Source organism: Coregonus lavaretus (genome assembly GCF_964263955.1).
Source record: "Coregonus lavaretus genome assembly, chromosome: 33".
In the NCBI taxonomy this organism is placed as follows: domain Eukaryota; kingdom Metazoa; phylum Chordata; class Actinopteri; order Salmoniformes; family Salmonidae; genus Coregonus; species Coregonus lavaretus.
This window is the reverse complement of record NC_140020.1, coordinates 18,054,333-18,075,019: the sequence shown is the minus strand read 5'-3', so window position 1 is coordinate 18,075,019 and position 20,687 is coordinate 18,054,333. Positions and strand designations below refer to the sequence as shown.

Here is a 20,687-nt window from a genome sequence, read left to right as displayed (position 1 = left end):
GCCTACTAGTGCAAATATACATATAAAATCCCTTAATTTCATTTGATTTAATTTAGCTTCAGTCAAATGCATGGCAAAAGGCCCAGACAATGTGTGGTGCTTGATAAACCATGTTATTATCAGGATAGTGTTTCATGTGTACAACTACTGTCCACATTCGCCGTATGATCCAATGTCAGTCATATTGATTCCCCATTAGGCGAATAAGTATGAGCTCCTTAAATCTAGGGCAAGCGTTCATATTGATTACCTGGAATCTGCTGCAGTGGTGCTTCAATATCAGCCCCAAGTAAACAACTTGGAAAAGCTCACTGTGGTAATTTCTGCTATTTGAGATTGTGTTCATAGACAAAGTATCACAAAATATGCATTAAAACAACAAATTGCTGGAAAATGAACTTCATACAATTGATTTAATGTAGCTTGTATGTCACTGTCACAGAATGCTTTCCAAAAAGCCAATCTGTGGTGCTAGGTGAATTATTGAATCATACAATAATTAGAGTGGTGTTTATGTATTACTGCTGATTACACTGTCTCACACACTTCTAATGACATGTTGGTCCTGTCAGCCATTAAATATTGAGGTGAGTGTACACATCCTGGTCTCTTGGACCTTTCATGTGGAAATGCTGCATCACTCCGTTTCTGTTTCTTTATCGTTTTCAAAATAATCAAATCAAATCAAATTATATTGGCCACATGCGCCGAATACAACAGGTGCAGACATTACAGTGAAATGCTTACTTACAGCCCTTAACCAACAGTGCATTTATTTTAATAAAATAAAATAAAACAACAACAAAAAAAGTGTAGAGAAAAAAAAGAGCAGAAGTAAAATAAAATAACAGTAGGGAGGCTATATATACAGGGGTTTACCGGTGCAGAGTCAATGTGCGGGGGCACCGGCTAGTTGAGGTAGTTGGAGTAATATGTACATGTGGGTAGAATTAAAGTGACTATGCATAAATAATTAACAGAGTAGCAGCAGTGTAAAAGGATGGGATGGGGGGGCAGTGCAAATAGTCTGGGTAGCCATGATTAGCTGTTCAGGAGTCTTATGGCTTGGGGGTAGAAGCTGTTGAGAAGTCTTTTGGACCTAGACTTGGCACTCCGGTACCGCTTGCCGTGCGGTAGCAGAGAGAACAGTCTATGACTAGGGTGGCTGGAGTCTTTGACAATTTTGAGGGCCTTCCTCTGACACCGCCTGGTATAGAGGTCCTGGATGGCAGGAAGCTTGGCCCCAGTGATGCACTGGGCCGTACGCACTACCCTCTGTAGTGCCTTGCGGTCGGAGGCCAAGCAGTTGCCATACCAGGCGGTGATGCAACCAGTCAGGATGCTCTCGATGGTGCAGCTGTATAATTTTTTGAGGATCTGGGGTCCCATGCCAAATCTTTTCAGTCTCCTGAGGGGGAATAGGCTTTGTCGTGCCCTCTTCACGACTGTCTTGGTGTGTTTGGACCATGATAGTTTGTTGGTGATGTGGACACCAAGGAACTTGAAGCTCTCAACCTGTTCCACTACAGCCCCGTCGATGAGAATGGGGGCGTGCTCAGTCCTCTTTTTTTCCCTGTAGTCCACAATCATCTCCTTTGTCTTGGTCACGTTGAGGGAGAGGTTGTTGTCCTGGCACCACACGGCCAGGTCTCTGACCTCCTCCCTATAGGCTGTCTCATCGTTGTCGGTGATCAGGCCTACCACTGTTGTGTCGTCGGCAAACTTAATGATGGTGTTGGAGTCGTGCCTGGCCATGCAGTCATGGGTGAACAGAGAGTACAGGAGGGGACTGAGCACGTACCCCTGAGGAGCCCCCGTGTTGAGGATCAGTGTGGCAGATGTGTTGTTACCTACCCTTACCACCTGGGGGCGGCCCGTCAGGAAGTCCAGGATCCAGTTGCAGAGGGAGGTGTTTAGTCCCAGGATCCTTAGCTTAGTGATGAGCTTAGAGGGCACTATGGTGTTGAATGCTGAGCTGTAGTCAATGAATAGCATTCTCACGTAGGTGTTCCTCTTGTCCAGGTGGGAAAGGGCAGTGTGGAGTGCAATAGAGATTGCATCATCTGTGGATCTGTTGGGGCGGTATGCAAATTGGAGTGGGTCTAGGGTTTCTGGGATAATGCTGTTGATGTGAGCCATGACCAGCCTTTCAAAGCACTTCATGGCTACAGACGTCAGTGCTACGGGTCGGTAGTCATTTAGGCAGGTTATCTTAGAGTCCTTGGGCACAAATAGTTGTGATTGCTTTGTTATTGTGATGACACATCAGTAGTCCTCCCTTGCTCTCATGGAACAGAAGGTTTACAGTCTTCATTACATAATCTCTGGTCACTAGTATGCTGCTATCAGGTACAGTGGAGTCTGCATTGAAGGTGTAATGCAGCACTACACTAAACTCTGATCACTGACTAGTGACAGGTTCAGTTCCATGAATTGCTATAGACAAGTGTGATCTTAGTCATAGTTACGTAGTAGTTACGTAGCTAGTAGGGTAAGCATTAACAAAACAAAAACAACTGCTATAATAATAATTCAGAAAGTTTTTATGACTTAGTTAATGGCTATTGATGACCTGGAATCTGCTGCAGTGCTTGACTAATGACTCAAACTGAATTCTTCCGCTGCTCAATGTTCACTAAATACAGCACTTCAGTCTGAGACTGCCATCATTGAAATCGTTTGTGGTGACGTCAAACTGAGGGGTGTTGTACAAAACAAAGTAATCAGTGATTGGATCATCTCTAACCAATCAGAGTATCAAAGCCAATGACTCATTTTCAAAACGGTTTTGGCCGTTTCCGTTTCTGGGACCAATCAGAACGGTTAGAATGTGTTTGCATTCTATAAATTGTCAGGGAGGTACTCAAATCCAGACTCATTGTGGAGAAGAAACTAACGTCCATAGGCGTGGCGAAGCGTTTGGCCGGAACAAGGAGTTTGGGTAGCCAGGCAACTGCAGTACTGCTTCAAAATCTGTCCCAGCACAGTCCTCCCTGGTTCTCATGGAACAGACAAGTCAGTCCACTCTCAGTATTATATCAGGTCTGGTCACTAGTCTGCTGCTGTTAGGTAACAGTACACTCTGGAATTGAAATAAGGATGTAGCTAAACCCTAATCCCAGACCAAGCCTTTTCTGACTGTGAATTAACTTTAAATAATAATTGTGTGAATGCTCCCTGACTGATTAGATAGAAAACATTTACTGCAAGAACAACTCTAGTTTCAGTAGCTAGCTGGCAGTAACTGTGGTTACAGGCTCGATTTTGTCTTTTGAATTTGAGATCATTTGAGTGTCGGTGTTAGTGGGAAAAATGATACAAAGCAAGTGGCAAGTCATCTATGCTCTTATTATTTTTCAAGGATATCACATTGGAAAATGTATATCTGACGGGAAACATGTTTACAATTGACCTTCCTTCCACAGCTGTGAGGTTATCATTGATTCATGGTTGGAACAGCCATGCAGCCAAAAAGCTAAGCATCTTTCTCTGAAATCATTTTCTTAACAAAAGTCCCAATGATGATGACCAAGGTTACAACTATACCACAAATACACTGTAAAAAAGAAGAAAAAATATATATTAGACAGGATATTTTCTTCAGAATAAAAAATGTGTAGGGATCATGACAATACAAAAGCAATATGAAAATTGGTCAATATAACATAATATGTTAGAAATGTCTAATAGAAAAAATATTGGCATACCATGTTCATCGGGTCTTTGGTCTTTAAAAGAAAAAAGAAAAAAAGAAGCACATTAGATATGTTCTTACAGTCCATCATCAACTCATATTCGTTTTTTTCTTGATTTAGCTTGCCTGGCATAAGGGAACCAATAAAATAGTCCCACAAGTGCAAACCCCACCCACTCAGATTTGCCAACAACAGAGTGAAGATATTGATAAATTGATGCTCCACCTCAGGATGTATGTCAAGCTTCTTCCTAATCTCTTTAACGGCTTCTTCATTGTGATGACACTCCAGTAGTCCTCCCTGACTCTCATGGAACAGACAGTCCACTGTGAGCATTATATCCCCTTTGGTCACTAGTCTGCTGCTATCAGGTACGGTGTAGTCTGGGTGGAAGGTGTGATGCAGCACTACCAGAATGACATGTTTACCAACTGTCCAAAAAACAAGGGACAAACAAATAATTTATTCATATCATTAGCGTCTTGATACATGTTCTAGATCAACTCTGATATAGAGATAGAATAGCTAGAAGAGACAGTAATATTGTTTTGGAGGATACTTTTGGGGTTGGCTACCTGGAATCTGCTGCAGTGCTGCCTCAATATCAGTACCAGCACGAGAGACAATGGGACAGAAAGCCATGACGACATCACTCTCTTCTAGTGACATCACTTCAGTGAAGCCTCCTCCAAGTTGTCTCATAAACTGGGTATGAGAACTCATTGTATTGCCAGTGGTGATGGTGTAGTACTTCACCAACCTTGGCACCTCTGTTTTGTAATGGACAAAAAAGAGAAAAGTCAAGTATTGACCCTAAAACTAAAAGTAGCAATGTTTTGGTTTAGATCACTGCCCAGACAGATATAAGCCTAACCTAAGATCTGCCTTAAACATTACTTAAACATTATTTAAAGAAGTGGTAGGCCTGTGTCTGTTAAAATAATTACCTCTGCGTTCCATTTTGGATCTGTAAGGGGAGCGAACAGGTAAAAAATATTTATTAATCATTTAACAGACAATAAAATACATATCTTACTGTATAATATAACAACCAGTGTGCAGACAATGTAAATATTTCAAGTCATCTTTCACTTTCATACTGACTATGACAGTTCCCTCTGAGATAAGCTATGCAGTCTCCCACCCAAGTCCCCTCTTGCCATTATTTGACCCTACAGGAAACAAGAACGTGAAAGTTGTACGTGAATTGCTAATCTATTTTACACATATAATTAGAATCATAAAACCCATTGATTATCCGTCTTAGTTGTTTAAGTCTGGATATCAATTGAACGAACGATACACAGATCAGATCTGCCTTTAACTGTATCATGTGTAAGTTAGTGCTAAATGTAAGCAGGAAAATTGACTTACCGAACCATAATGGTGTGTGAATTTCTTTGGATGATGAGTATTGAAAGACAATCTGACTACCGTCTTTGATGCCCAGAGGAAAGTGAAATACACAGCTTGAGGGAAAAGGGGAGGGGAGATGATTTTATCAGAAACAGTTTCACTTTCATATTGAAGAGACACTATAGAAGGCTTTTAAAACTGCAGCATCACCTATTTTATTCAACTGGCATTTGGTTAAAGACTGGTATGCCATAGTGAACCATTAGCCTCTAAAACAACCTAAAAAGCCTCTTTAACATTCATTGTAAAAGTAAAAAAATAATAAAAAAAAAGGGATATAACTTGTCCAGTGTTGCCAACTCATTTTCAGGGGAAGTTGCTAGATGCAGGTCGATTTGTTGCTAAACTGCGTCATCACGTAGAATACACAATAACGTTACTCAAATTGACTGGCCATCTCGGCGACAAATATGATTTTACATTTGTTAGTTTAGATTTGTTTGTTTAATATCACATATTTTTCTTTGTAAAAGTAATATAAACACAACACATTTTATATGATCAGATATTTTATTTTTTAAACACAACACATTGAATTATTGAACAATTACACATTACACATTATTGAACAATTACATGTTATTTATTTTCTGTTTAACTAGTAAACCTACACATTCTGAACAATTAGAGTTTTAAGCAGTGAATTGGTAGTTAGTTAACATGTTACCTAACTGATCAACAATTATAGGTACAAGCTAATAACAAGGTATATATGCTATCTTATTGAACAAGCAACTTAACTCAAATAATGATGTGTGTGCTAGGCATCTCTCTCCAGCTCTCTCCAGGTTGTTGTGCTGCTTGGCTGGCTAGCTGCTCAATGGTTTCCTCCAGATATATTGCCACTGTTCTTCACACTACAGTGCACACTGCCACCATCAGCTTTGTGTCTCCGCTAGTTCCAGAAAGTCCACTCCTTGCAGACGTACTGTAAATATGATGAATCATAGATTGGCAAGGAAATCCTCTTCATCTTCACTGTCCAACTGCATTGTCACGGAGCTGGAACCAGCAGAAGAGGATGGAGTGGCCTTAAAGCTGTATGCTGCTGTGGTGCCAAACTGCTGCAGAACTTCACTTGGTAGTTTATGCTGGTAACAGGTATCACCAGCCAGCTTCAGTCCGCACCAGGAGTATGGAGTTGAGAGTGTGCAGTGACATTCTATTTCTTAACTTTGACTTGACCACACTCATTTGGCTGAACAGCTGTTCAACCTCCGCATTTGAGTGTGGCAATGAGAGGGCAGCGACTGCAGCTTTGCACAGTTCTTCAAATGGATTGGACCCGGAAGAGTCCGTGTAGTTATTCACTTCATTCCTAAACTCGACTGTATTTTCAGTCCCACCTAAACAGATGGAAGTTTCTCCTTTGGGAAACAATGTTATCAATTGTTTGGGGCTGGTACCCCAGTAGCTCAACTACTTTAATAATTTCAGTGGTGCCTTTATTGTGCTTTAGCGTTTCCTTAACACTGAACAAGGCCATGTTTCGCAAGGCTTCTAGGATGTCTGGGAGCCTTGCTTGCAGCTCCTTGCTTAAAGCAACACATGTAGTTGATGCACTGTCTCCGAATGACCTTTTCGTCCTCTGGCGCAAGACTGAGTTGGTACACCGTGCTCTCGAAAAGGTACCCAAGGTATGGTGATGGACTGAGATGTTCATCAATGGCATCCTTCAGGACATCAATTTTTGCCATAGGGTTGACTACTCTGCTGCAAATTGATGTTAAGAGGTGTACCAGATTGTCCAAAAGCTTGACAGGATCTGTTTGCTCTCCCTCAAATGACTTCACTGCAATTTGTACGTCGGACAGGATTGATTTCAAGAATGTCAGGTAGACATAGTTGGTCTTGTCCATGTACATGGCGTGGAGTAGATCCGCCATGTAGCAATGCTCACTGGCCTTGGTCAACTCAAAGTGGAGTTTCAGTTCTTCCCACTGGCTCAATATACGAGTTACCGCAGGCTCAATCGATAGCCAATGTGTGGCACACACTTTGGTGATCTGCAAGGGTTTCTGGCCACAATTAATGGTGGCATAAACTGCTTTGTATGCCTTGCGCCATTTTGGGGAAATCAAAAACCAGTTGTAGGTTTCCCTGATTAAGTACTCAACGCTCCTAGGGATGGTTTCTTTGGATGCTGCGTAAAGAATGGCACACACAGCAGATGAGTACCAAATTGGGCAATGCACATTCTTCCTTTAAAATCTTGTGCACCCCGTTGTGCACCCCAGTCATCACGGACGCATGATCAGTTCCAATACCCTGAAGATTCTCTTTTTTAAGGTTACACTTCTCAAGAAACTCAACTACTGCCTTTGCTATTGATCTGGCATCGCCCCCCTCCAATTCAACCAACCCGAGAAATGTGGACACAACGGTTATTTTTTTAGCACTGAAATACCGAATCACTGATCATCACACTGACATCAGTGGACTCATCCAAAAGGAGACTGAACTTCTCATCCCCCACATCTGATGTTTCCCTTTTGAGAAAATAAGGAGCCAGTACTCCCCTAATCATTTCTGTGCACTTGGTGCGGTGCATTTGGAAGTTTGTTGCTGCCACAGAATCTGAAAAGGCAGCTTTACAAGCCATACCTAAATGGTTGCATGCTAGCAGTGAACAATGCTCCGCAATGGCCATTGCCATAGTAGCTTCTGCGCTTTTGCAGTTATCCACTTTCTTAACCAACTGTGGTAATGTAGACTGTGTTGCGGGGTTGTACAGTTTTGATTGATTTATATGCTTTGCTGTAGCACAATGTTTTTTGATGTCATACATATTTGCAAGCATATCTGATTTGCAGTGCGCACAGTATGCCCGACAATCCTCCTCAATTACTGGCTTCAGCCACACTTTAAATTCAGGTACAGACTCCCACTCTTTTTTGTACTTCTGGCTGTACAATTTTGATTGAGACATGTTGATTGATGTTGTAAGTTCTGTTCAAGCTCAAACATTTGTGACCAACTATATTCATTGTGTTTGTCTCGTCGAACGCATACTACTGCTGCTGCAGTCAGCCAACAATGATTTGCAATTTGCTGAAACTGCTGCTGGCCTGCTGCTGACGTCACTCACAATGCACTTTTGCAGCCAGGCACGTGTGTTGTGACTGAGTGTGTGACAAAGAAAATAGTTTTTGTGTCATTTAGAGGGAAAATGCGTGCATTTTAGCGTTTGAGTCACTTTAAAAAATTTGCTAAAAGTTCCAAATACATTTTTAAAAGTAGCTAAATTTGTTGCTAGGTGCTGTTTGAAAAAGAAGTTGCCAGGGTAGTCTGAAAAGCAGCTAAATCTAGCAACAAAATTGCTAAGTTGGCATCACTGAACTTGTCACCAACGCTATGAGTATTATTCATACAGAAATCACATCCAGTATTGTTAGACACTGTCTCTGGACCAGCTATAAGGCTTGGGGACCATGTAGGGGAATGCATGTTTTGCATCTGCTCAACACAAAACCTGTTCCTACTGGTTGGCCGCAAGAAGCTGCCCCTTTTACTGTCATGGTGAATGAGATGAGAATCTCATTTGTTGTCTCTGCAAAGAGGGCGTTTCAGGAATGAAGTAATCTCGAAGAGGGTATTCAATATGGAGAATTTATACTGCAGTGTTTGTTGTTGCCAGAAGATATCGACTACAGTTGCGCTTGTTTACACTTCCTGCACTGAGGTCGGAATGCAATCATGGTTACATCAAGACACCGTGAAGACGCCGGCAGATATTGGTCAAAAAACGTATCTCAATGCAGGGATGGGATATGCCACTGTACTCCAAATGTTACTTTTATCCACATTGCTCCATCGAGATGATTGAAATACTGCTAGTTTTCCCAGAAACTTCCCTTTTCGTCCTCATGCTAGCTACCACTAGCCACAGCAGCCATTATGGAATGGCACGTAGCGTTGAACAACAAAGGAGCTGATTGGCTGACACTGCCATTCTAAATGGCTGTGGTGGCTACTGCTATCTAGCATGAGGACGAAAAGGGCAGTCTTCTGTAAAACTAGCAGTATTTCAATCTTCTCGATATATCAGTGTTGAAAAGGTAACATTTTGAATACAGTGGCATATAGTAGGATTGTGCCGAGTAGTCGGACAAAACGAGTATCGTAACGGATATGGGCAATTTTGTGTATAACTCAACTGGCTGTCTGTAAAAAGAAGGGCGGGTTGTACGTTGATCCTGCAAGCTCTGATTGGATAGAGTGAAGCTGCATTTCTCCAGCCACTTGCTTCATAATTTCACCCGATCAGTTTTCCTTGCATGTTTTTGGTCTGATCATTTAGATTCAGTGGCAGTTGGTGCCGTTTAAGATGAGGGAGGATTATAATTTTTTTATGAGCATGGCAGCATAGGTTTAGGCTACTACATGATACTAGAATGTTCAATGTACCCATCATGAGGTTGCTACAACCTAGCCTATGAATGAAAGTGTGCAACGTCCAGTACCAGTCAAAAGTTTGGACACACCTACTCATTCCAGGGTTTTCCTTTCCTTTGACTATTTTCTACATTGTAGAATAATAGTGAAGACATCAAAACTATGAAATAACACATGTACTAACCAATAAAGTTAAACAAATCAAAATATATTTTTGATTTGACATTCTTCAAATAGCCACCTTTCGCCTTGATGACAGCTTTGCACACTCTTGGCATTCTCTCAATCATTCACCTGGAATGCTTTTCCAACAGTCTTGAAGGAGTTCCCACATATGCTGAGCACTTGTTGGCTGCTTTTCCTTCACTCTGCGGTCCGACTCATCCCAAACTATCTCAATTGGGTTGAGGTTGAGGGATTGTGTAGGCCAGGTCATCTGATGCAGCACTCCATCACTCTCCTTCTTGGTAAAATAGCCCTTACACAGCCTGGAGGTGTGTTGGGTCATTGTCCTGTTGAAAAACAAATGATAGTCCCACTAAGCCCAAACCAGATGCGATGGCGTATCACTGCAGAATGCTGTGGTAGCCATGCTGGTTAAGTATGCCTAGAATTCTAAATAAATCACAGACAGTGTCACCAGCAAAGCACCCCCACACCATAACACCTCCTCCTCCATGCTTTACGGTGGGAAATACACATGCGGAGATTATCTGTTCACCCACACCGCGTCACACAAAGCCACAGCGGTTGGAACCAATAATCTCCAATTTTGACTCCAGACCAAAGGACAAATTTCCTTTGGTCTGGAGCTTGTGTTTCTTGGCCGAAGTGTTGTGGAAAATCGTCCTTATCCTCATTAAAAATAAAGCACTTCCAGAGTTTTGTAGAATCAAGATACACTTTATTACACAAGCAATAGAGCCGAACTGGCCTGCAGAGCAACTCCTCTCCAACCCTCAGTTCTCAGTTTTTATACAGTTTCATTCTTGCTCATAGTGCACGCCATTTTAGCTTAATCCCTTCCTGGTTAGTTCTCCACCATTGTTTCCAAACTTAACATTTTGACCGTCCCGCCCACTGCCGCAATCTGACTTCCCCTCCTTCTATTTATTCCGTTTTTGGAAACAATAGTGGCAGGACCAAACCCTATTACGTAAAAATAACAGAGCCATTTATTAATTGGTTCTTAATCCATTTAATTGGTTCTTAATCCATGGTCGTATAGGGCATATAGGCGTTTTTCTTTTGCAACATACTTGGCTTGTTATGTTTTCTATCCTTACATGAGATAGAGTGGTTAACTGTGAGTAACTGTGATTAACTGAAAAATCTCCAATACAAGCAAGTCTCTTCTTCTTATTGGTGTCCTTTAGTTGTGGTTTCTTTGCAGCAATTCGACCATGAAGGCCTGATTCACACAGTCTCCTCTGAACAGTTGATGTTGAGATGTGTCTGTTACTTGAACTCTGTGAAGCATTTATTTGGGCTGCAATTTCTGAGGCTGGTAAATCTAATGAACTTATCCTCTGCAGCAGAGGTAACTCTGGGTCTTCCATTCCTGTGGCGGTCCTCATGAGAGCCAGTTTCATCATAGCGCTTGATGGTTTTTGCGACTGCACTTGAAGAAAAATTCAAAGTTCTTGACATTTTCCATATTGACTGACCTTCATGTCTTAAAGTAATGATGGACTGTCGTTTCTCTTTGCTTATTTGAGCTGTTATTGCCATAATATGGACTTGGTCTTTTACCAAATAGGGCTATCTTCTGTATACCCCCCCAAATTGGCGTAATTATTTATTTACTAACTAACTAAATAATAACACAGAATACAAACACACACACACACACACACAGAGGTTATTGATTACTAACGTAATACAATGAAAACAGGTCCCTAGTGGACTGGACTAACAATAGCATGAATGCTTGGAAGGGAGAGCCAATTTGGGGGGGAGATTCAAACTATCGTTGTTACTTTGGAAACTACACTCACGGAAATACTTTATGCTTAGAACCCTAATCACCGCTCATTCGGACTAGAAATGCAACATATATTTCGTGTAGCTGTCCTCGATAGTTGAGTTGATGATGTAGGACTCTGGTTTGCCCACCAGAGATCCCAATGTCCTTGGTAGTTTCTGGTTGTAGTGGTGGTTAGAATGGATACTTCAGCGTAACCTGTAGTTCATAGAGTTGATCTGTTTCGATAGATACTTCAGATGTACCAACAGTTTTCAGAGAGGGATTGTCCTTCCCAACTCATGTCTTTAGTGAACGTTCTCTAGACGACTATACATGCCAGCTGCAGACTGGAAATGGCAGTTAATTATTCTTGTGTAGAGATTGAGAGTTTCAGAGTTTCTCACAATTTCAAACGTGTGGACCAACGTCTCACGTTTTCTGGTCTTTCTGGTCTAACCATTTTGTAACGTTTAGCTCACGCTTCATGTCTGCTGGTCTGGTAGAAATTCAACCATTTGCAACATCCAGCTTATACCGTAGTCTGCTTGGTCTGAGGTGAATTTCGTTACGAGGGGTTTTATACATGAGTAGAAAAGCGGGCGTTTCATCATGTTTGTGCTCATCTGGGCATGGCCACTGACTGAGAACAAATTAATATGGAAAACAATCATCTCATCTAGAATGCTAAAATCACATTGTTATCTTCACAAAAGTATTATTATACTTAATCATTTGTTTTATACAACAATTAGATGCAAACCTCATAACTGGGAAGTGTACACCCCCAGAGATACAGTTATGTTGTTCCACCGTCTTTAATGACATCACAACATAGTAACGAATTAGACATGATTGTTCTTTAAGTCCCCACCGACCATTTCCCACATTCTTTGAAGTAGGAATATTGTTTCATTATCCACTTTTGGATGTTGGAGTCTTGGCGGGAAGACTTCCTTTGTTCCACAGGGAAATTCCCTCTCCCAATACTGCATGGCACGGAGTGTCTGCAAGGAATTTACGACCGGTCATAAAACTGGCCCCCAGGAGAGTGGATGTTCAAATCTTTGCTTAGCCGGCATCTTTGAACCTCAGCCCACGAGGGCAAGTCATGACATCATAGTCAACGAGAACTACTAGAACTAACACGTTAGTAAACCCGCTACAATCATGCAGGACAATGTACAGTGATAAAGCAATTTTGTAGTCTCTCTCTCTCTCTCTCATTTCTCCTTCATTTTGGAAGAAATTTATTTGTGCAAAACTGTTCAACTATTGTCTTTCTCTCTCTTTGAGTCAACTACTCACCACATTTGATGCACTGCAGTGCTACCTAGCTATAGCTTATGCTTTCAGTACTAGATTCATTCGCTGATCCTTTGATTAGGTGGACAAAGTGTCAGCTCATAATGCAAGAGCTCTAATAGGTTGGAAGACGTCCTCTGGAAGTTGTCATAATTACTGTGTAAGTCTTTGGAAGGGGGTGAGAACCATGAACCTTCAAGGTTTTGTATTGAAGTCAATGTACCCAGAAGAGGACAGACGTTAGCTGTCGTCCGGCTACACCGTGGTGCTACCCTACAGAGTCTGCTGCTGAGGCTACTGTAGACCTTCATTGCAAAACAGTGTGTTTTAATAAATTATTTGGTAACGTGAATATATTTAGTATAGTTTTATCTAAAAATATTAACTTTTTAATGTTTCACTATTTTTATTTAATTCACTGATGAGGATGGTCCTCCCCTTCCTCCTCTGAGGAGCCTCCACTGTTTAGATTGCTGCTGCCTGCTACTATAATACATCACATGGTGAGGACGTTTGCTATCAAGCTATCAATGTGCATAATATTTAACAAGCGGGGAAAGGATAGGGAAAAAATATGAAACGCTGATGTGCATTCTGACTAAGTGACAGCAAACATGGCAGCCCGCTGCAAATTGAGGACAAACACGCACCCCTCCGCACGCTGCTCCTAATCTGCAGATTTTTTGCAGTGAGAATGTGCAGGGAGCTTTGTACTTAGGCATATTAAAACAGATTCGTTTTTTCAGATCACGACTGTCATCCGATCCGATATGACTATCAACTGTCAATTTACGGATACGATTACGAATACGAGTATGGCCATGTCGGCACACCCCTAGCATATACCATCACCCCTAACATATACCATCACCCCTAACATATACCATCACCCCTAACATATACCATCACCCCTAACATATACCATCACCCCTAACATATACCATCACCCCTAGCATATACCATCACCCCTAGCATATACCATCACCCCTAACATATACCATCGCCCCTAACATATACCATCACCCCTAGCATATACCATCACCCCTAGCATATAACATCACCCCTAACATATACCATCACCCCTAGCATATAACATCACCCCTAACATATACCATCACCCCTAGCATATAACATCACCCCTAACATATACCATCACCCCTAGCATATACCATCACCCCTAGCATATACCATCACCCCTAACATATACCATCACCCCTAACATATACCATCACCCCTAGCATATACCATCACCCCTAACATATACCATCACCCCTAACATATACCATCACCCCTAGCATATACCATCACCCCTAACATATACCATCACCCCTAGCATATACCATCACCCCTAACATATACCATCACCCCTAGCATATAACATCACCCCTAACATATACCATCACCCCTAGCATATACCATCACCCCTAACATATACCATCACCCCTAACATATACCATCACCCCTAGCATATAACATCACCCCTAACATATACCATCACCCCTAACATATACCATCACCCCTAGCATATACCATCACTCCTAGCATATACCATCACCCCTAGCATATACCATCACCCCTAGCATATACCATCACCCCTAGCATATACCATCACCCCTAGCATATACCATCACCCCTAACATATACCATCCCTACGTCTTCCTACCCATGTCTCACGCCGTCTCCACTGTGTCTTAATGTAACAATGATTGCGTTCTGACCACAGTGCAGTTCAGTGTAAACAAGTTTAACGGTAAGAACGGTATCTTCTGGCAATGTTTGTCTGGGCAATATTTTTCATAAGTAGATAGCCTATTGGAAATATCAGCATAGCCATTTGATGGTCTCTCTATTCAAATAACCGAATACAAACACTGGTTATGTGGATCGTTGTCAGGGGAAAATGACAGAGGGGGACTCAAACATGGAGAAATGGCAGCTAACCTTGCTAAGGGAAGTGTACAGTATGGGTAGACATTTCACAATGTAAGTGTATCAAACCATTAAATCAGTAGGTGGCTACATTGTAGCCAAGTTGTTTGAGCGTGTGTAGTGCACGGTTAGAAAGGTTACATTATATCAGCATCCAGAGTGTAGATTTGCTGCAATGTCGCTGAAAGGCAAGCATTCTCCTGTTTTGTGTGGCTATTCGTGCACAATGATTGTGGCTGGGGCTCTAGAAACACTGCTACTGCTACACTGCTCGAGTAGGCTACAATACTACACTGCTGCACTGAATAAACAAAACCAAGGAGTTCATATTACCTTTGGATTCACACGCAGGCTAATCCTGTGTTCATAAGAGTTGGTATACCACGTCATTCTTATTCTATGTGGACATCAAAATACAGTGTCCTACTACCAGAATAGATGTTGATCTCCAGACAGAAATCATATTGAAGCCCTTTTGACAATATTGGTCCATGCATGATTGTCCTTATTGCAGTTTTCACAATAAAAGTTTGTAAGGTCCTGTAGGACACTGGATCTCTGCTTTACAGTTCTGTTCTTGAATATTATAGAACGATGACCCCCATGCCCAGGCGACCCAAAAGATGAAAAGAACATATGGCAGAAAAAGGTCAATGGGCCTACTGTGAGTTTCCTTTATTTTAATTGCCAATTTCTGTTACAAATGTTTCGCCCATCACTGTAATGAAATCGACTCCTACCTGTCCACCCCTCTCAGATCTACAAGTCCACAGTGGATAGGTGATAAGAGTCCATTTGGGATTGGGAAAGAGTCTCTGCTTGACAACACTTATATTAACACTTGGTTTACTCTGTTTTTTTAACTATTGTTTTGTGTGCCCATTGCCTGATTTATGAAGGTCAACAACCATTTGTCTCTTTTCATTTTTGAGTTCTTTGCCTTTCCCCATGGTGATGGGTGACAAATGGATTTTACATGCCTGCTAGGTCATTTTTATACCCCAGTGGTAAAGGAAGCCACGGAAGGCCACAATACCATTTCTTAAGCTAAGATGAACTTAAACACTTGAATATTAATGCAGATATAATTTTGTTCGATTTTATTTACACAGAGTGTACAAAGCATTAGGAACACCTTTTTAATATTGAGTTGTATCCACTTTGGCCCTCAGAATAGCCTCAATTCATCTGGGCATGGACACTACAAGATGTCGAAAGATTTCCACAAGGATGCTGGCCAATGTTAACTCCAATGCTCCTAACAGTTGTGTTAAGTTGGCTGGATGTCTTTTGGGTGGGGACCATTCTTGATGCACACGGGAAATTGTTGAGCTAAAAAAAAAACAGCATCGTTGCAGTTCTTGACAAGCTCAAAACAGTGCTCCTGGCACCTAATACCATACCCAGTTCAAAGGCACTTAAATACACTGCTCAAAAAAATAAAGGGAACACTTAAACAACACATCCTAGATCTGAATGAATGAAATAATCTTATTAAATACTTTTTTCTTTACATAGTTGAATGTGCTGACAACAAAATCACACAAAAATTATCAATGGAAATCAAATTGATCAACCCATGGAGGTCTGGATTAGGAGTCACCCTCAAAATTAAAGTGGAAAACCACACTACAGGCTGATCCAACTTTGATGTAATGTCCTTAAAACAAGTCAAAATGAGGCTCAGTAGTGTGTGTGGCCTCCACGTGCCTGTATGACCTCCCTACAACGCCTGGGCATGCTCCTGATGAGGTGGCGGATGGTCTCCTGAGGGATCTCCTCCCAGACCTGGACTAAAGCATCCGCCAACTCCTGGACAGTCTGTGGTGCAACGTGGCGTTGGTGGATGGAGCGAGACATGATGTCCCAGATGTGCTCAATTGGATTCAGGTCTGGGGAACGGGCGGGCCAGTCCATAGCATCAATGCCTTCCTCTTGCAGGAACTGCTGACACACTCCAGCCACATGAGGTCTAGCATTGTCTTGCATTAGGAGGAACCCAGGGCCAACCGCACCAGCATATGGTCTCACAAGGGGTCTGAGGATCTCATCTCGGTACCTAATGGCAGTCAGGCTACCTCTGGCGAGCACATGGAGGGCTGTGCGGCCCCCCAAAGAAATGCCACCCCACACCATGACTGATCCCACCGCCAAACCGGTCATGCTGGAGGATGTTGCAGGCAGCAGAACATTCTCCACGGCGTCTCCAGACGCTGTCACGTCTGTCACATGTGCTCAGTGTGAACCTGCTTTCATCTGTGAATAGCACAGGGCGCCAGTGGCGAATTTGCCAATCTTGGTGTTCTCTGGCAAATGCCAAACGTCCTGCACGGTGTTGGGCTGTAAGCACAACCCCCACCTGTGGACGTCGGGCCCTCATACCACCCTCATGGAGTCTGTTTCTGACCGTTTGAGCAGACACATGCACATTTGTGGCCTGCTGGAGGTCATTTTGCAGGGCTCTGGCAGTGCTCCTCCTGCTCCTCCTTGCACAAAGGCGGAGGTAGCGGTCCTGCTGCTGGGTTGTTGCCCTCCTACGGCCTCCTCCACGTCTCCTGATGTACTGGCCTGTCTCCTGGTAGCGCCTCCATGCTCTGGACACTACGCTGACAGACACAGCAAACCTTCTTGCCACAGCTCGCATTGATGTGCCATCCTGGATTAGCTGCACTACCTGAGCCACTTGTGTGGGTTGTAGACTCCGTCTCATGCTACCACTAGAGTGAAAGCACCGCCAGCATTCAAAAGTGACCAAAACATCAGCCAGGAAGCATAGGAATTGAGAAGTGGTCTGTGGTCACCACCTGCATAACCACTTCTTTATTGGGGGTGTCTTGCTAATTGCCTATAATTTCCACCTGTTGTCTATTCCATTTGCACAACAGCATGTGAAATGTATTGTCAATCAGTGTTGCTTCCTAAGTGGACAGTTTGATTTCACAGAAGTGTGATTGACTTGGAGTTACATTGTAAGTGTTCCCTTTATTTTTTTTGAGCAGTGTATGTTGTCTTGCCCATTCACCTTCTGAATGGCACACATACACAATCCATGTCTCAATTGTCTCAAGGATTAAAAATCCTTCTTTAACCTGTCTCCTCCCCTTCATCTACACTGATTTAAGTTGATTTAACAGGTGACATCAATAAGGGATCATACCTTTCACCTGGATTCACCTGGTCAGTCTATGTCATGGAAAGAGCAAGTGTTCCGAATGTTTTGTACACTAGTATATAAGAATCTTTAGGGGTGCCAACAATATTGACACCTATCTTTTTGAGAGAAAAGTATATATTACATGTTAAACAAAATCTATCTCTAAGCAATTGTATTAGTATAAAATAAATTAATTTTCAAATTTTTTGGACCATACAATATAGCTCAGTTTTTTTGGTATTTATTTTATACAGTGTTTTTTGCTAATCTTTATCAAGGGTGCCAATAATTTGGGAGGTGACTGTAGTAGTATAAATGACAAAATTATTAAAAGACATTATGTACTATTGAAAATTACCTGTGTGTTCTATTGTGGTTCTGTAGGAAAAATAAACAAATAAAAATAAAGTATTTGTTACATAACAACCTGTGACTGTTTCTGTGTGACTGTTTCCAACGATAATCTTTCACCTTCACTAGTAGGCGTACTATCATCAATAGAAAGCAAAATCAGTGTAGCCTCTTATCTAATAGGAATCCATTTATTTCTAATTCTACGCCAAACTCCAACATTACTCTTTTACTCCTTTTTAATGCCTGGAACAGGGATGAGTTTTTGGATGTTTGAAGGATTTCCACATGCAACAAAAACAACAGTGTAACTTTGGACATTTCCCTCGACACACAATCAACAACAAACAGGTCCAAATTTGGTTTGATTAAAACAGCCTAATGTTTAATGTTTAAGTTGCGATGTATTTGAAAAAGTTAACATGACATACCTTGTAGCCTTGTGGTTCTTGCCAGTTGATCTGTTTGATTATGAGAGAAAGTCAAACTTACAGCGAGTGAAGAGGTGGTAGCCGTAAATATAGTACCTCTATGGTGGTAGCATGATGACGTTTATTTCATTACAGTCAAGAGTGAGTGATCTCAGAGAACGAGAAAGGGGTAGCTGCAGCCCAATATGGCGACCGGAGTATGGGCAAGTGGGTGTGTCGAAATGAAAGCAGTGGGCGTGTGGAAAGGAGTTGGTGTACTGAAAGGAATGTGTGTGTCGAAAGCGCTCTGCTGTAGAGGTGTGATTAAGCTGTGTTTTTTTCTCCTTCTGTTTCTAACCACGGAACTACCGTATATTGAGCTACCATACTGCAAGAGTTTGGACTTCTGTTTTGAAACCAGAGGATGAATCTGAGCTGTATTTCACTGTTAGTTTTATACAAAAAATTGTCAATGTTCAGTTATAAAACTGACCATTGATTATTTTTTAATAAAAGTACTGATGATGGGTGTACTGTTGCTTCATCTGTTGTATGCGTGTGCTTACGGTGACTGTCACACTTATATTGACTACTAGGTAGCTACTTTCCACGCTGTTGCCGGACAGTAGTGCTTGTCAAGCGGGAGCGAAAGGCACTGTGTCCCGGTGTTGTTGCTGTACATGCTCTCCCCATTGAGTAGTAGACTGTATGTACAGTTGAAGTCGGAAGTTTACATATACTTAGGTTGGAGTCATTAAAACTCGTTTTTCAACCACTCCACACATTTCTTGTAAACAAACTATAGTTTTGGCAAGTTGATTAGGACATCTACTTTGTGCATGACACAAGTAATTTTCACAACAATTGTTTACAGACAGATTATTTCACTTATAATTCACTGTATCACAATTCCAGTGGGTCAGAAGTTTACATACACTAAGTTGACTCTGCCTTTAAACAGCTTGGAAAATTCCAGAAAATGATGTCATTTGAGACAATTGGAGGTGTACCTGTTGGAGGTGTACCTGTGGATGTACTTCAAGGCCTTCCTTCAAATGCAGTGCCTCTTAGCTTGACATCATGGGAAAATCAAAAGAAATCAGCAAAGACCTCAGAAAAAAATGAATAGACCTCCACAAGTCTGGTTCAGTTGTGGCAAAATGGCTTAAGGACAACAAAGTCAAGGTATTGGAGTGGCCATCACAAAGCCCTGACCTCAATCCTATAGAATATTTGTGGGCAGAACTGAAAAAGCGTGTGTGAGCAAGGAGGCCTACAAACCTGACTCCGTTACACCAGCTCTGTCAGGAGGAATGGGCCAAAATTCACCCAACTTATTGTGGGAAGCTTGTGGAAGGCTACCCAATACGTTTGACCCAAGTTAAACAATTTCAAGGCAATGCTACCAAATACTAATTGAGTGTATGTAAACTTCTGACCCAATGAGAATGTGATGAAATAAATAAAAGCTGAAATAAATCATTCTCTCTACTATTATTCTGACATTTCACATTCTTAAAATAAAGTGGTGATCCTAACTGACCTAATACGATGAATTTTTACCATGATTAAATGTCAGGAATTGTGAAAAACTGAGTTTAAATGTATTTGGCTAAAGTGTATGTAAACTTCTGACTGGAGAGTTCATTCGGAAAGTATTCAGACCTCTTGACTTTTTCCACATTTTGTTACATTACAGCCTTGTCCTCATCAATCTACACACAACACCCCATAATGACCAAGCGTTTGCAAATGTATTAAAAATAAAAAACAAAAATGTACATAGGTATTCAGACCCTTTAATATGAGACTCGAAATTGAGCTCAGGTGCATGCTGTTTCCGTTGACCATCCTTGAAAGTCCACCTGTGGTCAATTCAATTGGTTGGACATGATTTGGAAAGGCACACACCTGTCTATATAAGGTCCCAGAGTTGACAGTGCATGTCAGAACAAAAACCAAGCCATGTGATCGAAGGAATTGTCCTTAGCACTCCAAGACAGGATTGTCTTCATGGAGCTGGTCGCCCGGCCAAACTGAGCAATCGGGGGAGAAGGGCCTTGGTCAGG

The 20,687-nt window shown here is 41.8% G+C and overlaps 1 protein-coding gene across 3 annotated transcripts; it reads right to left on the bottom strand.

The window, feature by feature from the left end:
- Positions 1-3,328: 3,328 nt before the first annotated feature.
- On the bottom strand, positions 3,329-18,844 carry LOC311108446 (uncharacterized protein). Of its 3 annotated transcripts, none has more exons than XM_084151068.1 (8): positions 18,640-18,844; positions 18,216-18,235; positions 5,070-5,164; positions 4,643-4,662; positions 4,271-4,465; positions 3,921-4,126; positions 3,708-3,728; positions 3,329-3,556 (listed from the first exon to the last, which is right to left on the bottom strand). In XM_084151068.1, exons 3-8 carry the CDS (start codon positions 5,075-5,077, stop codon positions 3,476-3,478), a joined length of 531 nt encoding a protein of 176 aa, XP_084007194.1. In that variant the 5' UTR covers positions 5,078-5,164; positions 18,216-18,235; positions 18,640-18,844; the 3' UTR covers positions 3,329-3,475. The 3 variants fall into 3 exon arrangements, with proteins under 3 accessions (XP_084007194.1, XP_084007195.1, XP_084007196.1); XM_084151069.1 differs by lacking the exon at positions 18,216-18,235 and adding an exon at positions 9,801-10,018 and having other exon boundaries at positions 18,640-18,782; XM_084151070.1 differs by lacking the exon at positions 18,216-18,235 and having other exon boundaries at positions 18,640-18,782.
- Positions 18,845-20,687: the final 1,843 nt, after the last annotated feature.

Bases quoted from the DNA above. Each gene is read 5' to 3' on its own strand.
- LOC311108446 (XM_084151068.1), bottom strand. The intron at 3,729-3,920 runs GTGGAGCATCAA...TTTCTTTTAAAG, and splicing joins AGCTTGACATACATCCTGAG to ACCAAAGACCCGATGAACAT. The intron at 3,557-3,707 runs GTATGCCAATAT...TCTTTTTTACAG, and splicing joins CCAAAGACCCGATGAACATG to TGTATTTGTGGTATAGTTGT.